Source organism: Diadema antillarum, unplaced genomic scaffold, assembly GCF_040938485.1.
Source record: "Diadema antillarum isolate AM-2024a unplaced genomic scaffold, OU_Dant_1.0 scf00000024, whole genome shotgun sequence".
Taxonomy (NCBI): Eukaryota; Metazoa; Echinodermata; class Echinoidea; order Diadematoida; family Diadematidae; genus Diadema; species Diadema antillarum.
In genome coordinates this window covers 1,547,312-1,553,468 of record NW_027270913.1, presented here as the reverse complement: position 1 = coordinate 1,553,468, position 6,157 = coordinate 1,547,312, and the positions used below count along the sequence as shown (strand labels likewise).

Below are 6,157 nucleotides of genomic sequence, written 5' to 3'. Positions count from 1 at the left end.
GGTGAATTTAAGCAGTATTGTAATGGAATTACACTGCTACATTTCTGAAATATGAGAGACTACTCCTATGTCATCAACACTGTTCAGTGTAATTTGTTTAAGATTTTCAGATCACTGGTTTCTCTGCTCACGGGCCACAATAAATTCCACAAGTCTATACATGCAGCTGTTGATTTATGTGCTACCTGACGTGAAATTACGAAAATTGTCTGGCATACCCCTTCAACACACATTCTATATAAGAAGAGAATCTGTTCCAAAAGGTACTGTATGTAGATAGTAGTGTCCCTGCTTCATGCAAAATAGCCCTAGACTTGTTCTTGAGTGCCATTCAAATCTCTGAACACCATAATCTGACTACGCAGATCATCAAAGCAATTTGTGTACAAACTCTCTGGATATCCATGCACCGCTGTGAGAATGAAAGTGACTCCAACTTGTATTTGCTAAGTTTTCTTATAAAGCAACTCTTTCAACTACGAGAAAGTCAAATGTCAAGTTTAGATAAAATAGCAGCATCAGAGTGCTTTTTCATATGGATCATGAACATTAGTGATAGGTATGACAAGAATGAAACATATTGATGGTCATCTCCGTATAATTGTATTCCAGTAAATTACTGAATCCACCTGGCCCAAAGATATGGCTTGACTTTCACATTACGTATATGCAACCTAGGTCAAGATATATAAACTTGCTTATTTATTGCAGTGCTGCAGAGGCAATGCTTTAGCATATTCACTTTTGTTTGCATTAACACTTCATACCTTTGTGGTCAACATATGCAGTACTAGTTGGCCATATTTCAACTCCAAGTGGAATAACTTTTAACAAAGCCAGCAGGATTTACTGTGAAATGGTGACTAGAATCTCTCGACAAAGTATGTTTGTACTTTAGCAGGGTTGTCCTCAAGGGGTTATAGTATGTTAAAGCATCAAAGCAAAATTTGTTCCGATATCCCGAAATTGATGACATGCTGAAAATAAGCCTTTTGCCAACAAGTGCAGAGTGTCCAAATGCACTGAAAACTGGTAAGAAAGATTTGTGTCCTTGGATTTCAGCTCAGTCACTGTGGTCAAATGGTCCAAAATGAGGCTAAGATGGCAGCTGAGAGCATCTAGAGTCCTATAGCTGCCAGAACCCTCAGGTACATTGTACATTGTAGGACATAAACCTTGGGACACGCCATACTCGGGGCATACATTTTGGGGCAATATGTGTATAGGGTGTACACACAACATTTTTTTTTCACTCTTCTATGCAAAATGCTAAGTTTCAAGTTCCAATTATGGACCACCCTGCTTTGGTTTACTTACTTCTGGCTCCCTGCCCTGTATCTTCTGTCCAAAATAATCTCCATGACTGTGAAGAGTTTGTTTGCAAAAACCGATAAGTCTATATTTGCCAAATGGAGATATTTGCGATTAAAGGTCAAGAAAAATACCGTTAAGAGAATAATAACAAAATTTTTGCTTCTTTTGACCATAACTTTAAAAATGTACCTTTATATGTAGTGACCAATGTATCATTTAAAAGGTATTATTTTGTACTTTATGACAGAGATCGTACTTCAAAATCTTCAAAAATGGACTTATCGGTTTTTGCAAACTAACTCTTCATGTGTTCTCAATTCAGCATTACAGACTTGAGAGAAAACAATGAGAGGGTGCATGTACCAGCAGGGGAGATTTCTCCCAAAGGGGTGTGCGATTAGAGATTGGTAACATGCTAAAGTGGGATTAAGGAACACACAGCAACAAAAAGAACTGGACATGATGTCAATAGAAAGCATCAATTGAATACAATATCTGATGGGATAGCATCCCATACAGTCACATGATATGGAAGAGGAATGCTTTTCCTTTAATTTTTCATGACAAGTTTCTTTATTTCTACAGAGCTAGAGTCACTATAAACATCATTACTCCTCAAATTGGCTACTACACACCAGTCTAACTGTCATGTAACAAGGCATATGAAGTGTCCCACATTTTAGCAAATTGTAGATCAACACAAGCCAGTCTGTGGTAGAACTGCTGATGTACTGTAGACCTCCACCCTCCCGAGGGCGGGCTACAGATCACCTCCGCTTAGTGACGGATGCCAGGTAGATCCAGACAGACAAGACGTGGTTTGGGTAAGGATGGATATGCACAGCCAGGGCAAATTCCACGTCGTTGGACTCGTTCTTGTGGACCCCCGTACTCTGGACCTTGTCCACAATCGTCTTGATCTCAGTGTAGGACATGTGCAGCGGAAAACCACACATCTGGGGAATTACACAGAAAAGAGGCAAATTTGTTAGCAATTTCAATCACCTGAAATTTCATATTTTTGTTTGTTGTTTAGAAGTGCATGCAGCTGGCAAAGAAACCTGCCTTGTACCGCAACTCCCATTATAACGAAGTCCCCAAGACTGCCGTTATTATTCTTTTGTGATATTAAAATGTTGTCATAGTTGAACAAACAAGGCAAGTGCCAAATTGTGTCTCGCCCATTCGCTTACAAGGAATTAATATTTTTTATAACTCCCAGAAGTTAATTGACCTGCTTATGACCTTTGACCTTGTGGGTACCTTCAACACCCCAAGGGACATTTACCATCCAAGTTTGGTCACAAACAGACAAAGGGATCAAAAGTAATGAGCCATAAACCAAACGCGCCATAAAAACTTAACATTGGGCCCTAAAAATTTGTTGACCCCTTTCTGTGACCTTTGACCTTGTGATGACCTTAAACTCCCCAAGGGACATCTAAACGTCCAACTTTGGTCACAAACGGACATACGGATCAAAAGTTATGAGCCACAATCAAAACGCGCCCTAAAAACAAAAAATTGGGCCCCAAGTTTTTTTACCCCTGTCTGTGACCTTTGACCTTGTGACGACCTTTACCTTCCCACGGGACATCTTCCATCCAAGTTTAGTCACAAACGGACAAAGGGATCAAAAGTTATGAGCCATAAATGAAATGGGCCCTAAAAACTTAACATTGGGCCCTAAGAGTTCGTTGACCCCTGTCTGTGACCTTTGACCTCGTGGTTACCTTCAACTTCCCAAGAGACATCTACCATCACCCAAGTTTGATTGCCATTGTAGCAACATGTGCTGAGTTACGTGTGATAAGAGAGTCTTGCAAGTAAACTTTAACATATGACCTCAAATGGCCTTTGACCTTATCATGTGACCTCTTACAGCACCATAACATGAAGGTACCCCAAGTGCATCCATCACCCAAGTTTGATTGCCATTGTAGCAACATGTGTCGAGTTACGTGTGATAAGAGAGTCTTGCAAGTAAACTTTAACGTATGACCTCAAATGACCTTTGACCTTATCCTGTGACCTCCAACGGCACCATAACATGAAGGTACCCCCAGTGCATCTATGACCCAAGTTAGGTTGTAATCCAAGCAACTTATGAGAAGTTATTTGTCAAAAGAGAGTCTTGCAGGTAAACTTTAACATAGAAAAGAGAGTCTTGCACCTACTCTTTAATATATGACCTCAAATGACCTTTGACATCATCACATGACCGTCGACAACACCATAACATGGAGATACCCCTAGTGCTTCTATCACCCAAGTGTGGCTGCCATTGCTGTAATAGTTGCCAAGTTATGCATCATAAGAGAGTCTTGCAGGTAAACTTTAACATTTGTGACAGACGACGGACGGACATCGGACGGACGACGGACGGACGCCATTTGGATCCCTTAGTCTCGCCTTCACCTCCGGTGGGCGAGACAATAAAGAAGGACTCACCACTAACTTGTTTTGGCCACTAAAATCTCTGTATGTGAAATTTTGGTGGTAAAAGAAATGGATTAGCCCGAAACAAAAGAAAACATCACAATTTATTTTTAAACTTAGTTGCCCCATCAGGCCCCCAAAATATAACCTTTTTGGAATTTGGTGGCCCAATATCAATTTTTAACGGCCCTGGGCATTTTACAATGTACCTAGACTGCACCTGTACAGTACATGCATGCTAATAATCCAACCACTGCAATACTATTCAGCTCCTACCATGAACTAGCAATTTCAACCCTAGACATTTGATTAGCACACTCACATTGTACGAGTCTGTGATACTCTTCAGAGTGGGGTTGTCGCTAGCGAGGAGGTCAGGGGCGTTCTCCAGCTTCTTCAGGATGTCACGGAAGGTGTGGATCACGTGACGATTCCAGCGTGTGATGTGGCGAGGGCGCCAATCCATGACGCAGTTGCGAAGCTTCTTCTCAATTCTGTGTAAGTGATGTACATTACATCCATGCTGTTAACACTTAATGTATGGTGCGTCGCCACATTATTAATATAAAGTCAAAAGTTATAAAGGAAAGAAAAATGCCTGTAAATGTGCATACCGTAATACAGCTTTTGCAGTGTTCTAACTTTGATTTCTTTTATTGTACATTTTCCTTGCAAGGGTTAGGTGTACATGTAGGTTAATTAAATCTTGTTTTAAAACTTTGCATCAGATGAATTAATATCTGTCAAAAACCAAAAAATTATTTTCCCATAACATATGGCTTCTTTGAAGACACATCACATTTAATCAATTGCATGTCATTAATTAAAGGCCATAGGTCCTTCAAAGCAATGTTACAACTCAAAAGGCTGGTAAACTGAACCAACTATTTCAAAGAAGCCAATTTTGAGTATTTTGGCTGTTAATAAATATGAACTCAACGCAAACACTGGAATGATTCATGTCTGAAATTTCTTTATTCTCATGGTGTTTGATAAGATGAAACAAACCTTACCGTTCATGGAAAATTTTCATGAAAGCTAAATGCGCTAACTTGTAATCTAAGGAACCTTTTCACCTCTGTATAAGTCACACTTGATTAACATAATCCGATCCCATGAACTTATTTCAGATTTTTTTCTTTTTTCTCCCTGATAGTGTTGTATTTTATTCAAAATTTTGAAATGCAAACTTTGCAGGAAGAGGTCTGACTCAAGAGAAAATTGTAATATATAAGAATTGCACTTAACCCATTGAGGATGAGTCACGAGTATACTCGGGCAGGTGTCTATGGCAACAAGTAGGCAAGAAAGGCAAAATGCTTACTTGTTCTGCAGGTCGATGACGTTATCTCGGTTGGTTTCTGGATAATCTATCGAACTTGGCTGTAGGAGGAAGAAAAAGATGTATTAGTATTTAAGTTAATATTTATTACAAAATACCAGATTTAAGTGAATCTTACTTTGTGGGCCTGCACATTTATTGTTGCACCTGCTTCATTCAAGCTAGTGTCCCACAGGTGTGAAATAAGTATGGTTTGGATGTTGTATCATTACACAGAATAAATGGCATGTATCCTTCACATCAAATTACTTAATAACCTCGTAATATCATGTAAATAAGAAATGGCATATCTTCATATAACCTTGAAGTAAACCAAGCAAGCAAACAAACAAACAAAATCGTGACACGAGACGGCATCATTGGTATCATGCATCTGAAAATCCACCATAACACAAGGTGAGATTCCATGCTATTTGTAGTTTTCTTTGCAGTATAGGTAGTCTTCTGGCATGATAGAATTTGCTGTTATAATGTAAACTATTTTTACTGTTTACCATTTAATTATGCATTACCAAAGCCCTTAACCACCATGTTAGCAGTGAGCTTTTTGAAATGCTCCCTCATATAATCATAGCGACATAACCACAAAATTAAAAAACACAAAATTCATTTTACCCCGCCAATCACGAAAAAAAATCACTTGCACAAAATTTCCACTGTTACAGTATAAAGTTAATCTAGGGATTTGAATATTGACAACCATAGAAGTCCAGCCTGTCACTTGCATAAATGCTTCGAGAATATCATCCCATTTGATGTTTCTAGTGAAACTGAACGACAACAGTTCCTGATGAAATTCAATGACCCTTCCTGGATATCCTTACTTGTATGCTGGAGAGACCAGGGATGGGGAAGTCTTTAGTAAAGAGAGGCTTCCAGTGGGCTGCCTGGCTGAGGTCAAAGGACATACGACTTGTCTCTTCCTGGAGCTGGATATTGGCCCAGATCTACAACGTTGGGCGGGAGACAACATGGAGAGCATAATGTGCACAGTCCTCAATCATCTTGAAATCTTTTCACTCTCTCTGCAACCTCCTCCTTTCATCCACATACACATGTACC

General features: G+C 39.4%; 1 protein-coding gene across 1 annotated transcript in view; it reads right to left on the bottom strand.

The window, feature by feature from the left end:
- Positions 1-2,081: 2,081 nt before the first annotated feature.
- The window catches only part of LOC139732413 (coiled-coil and C2 domain-containing protein 2A-like), a 45,367-nt gene continuing 41,291 nt past the window's right edge, over positions 2,082-6,157 (bottom strand). The window contains exons 33-36 of the mRNA XM_071643280.1: positions 5,920-6,042; positions 5,078-5,136; positions 4,076-4,247; positions 2,082-2,270 (exon numbers count right to left, since the gene is read on the bottom strand). Coding sequence (XP_071499381.1) covers positions 2,082-2,270; positions 4,076-4,247; positions 5,078-5,136; positions 5,920-6,042 — 543 coding nt within the window. The remainder of the gene's footprint in view (positions 2,271-4,075; positions 4,248-5,077; positions 5,137-5,919; positions 6,043-6,157) is intronic.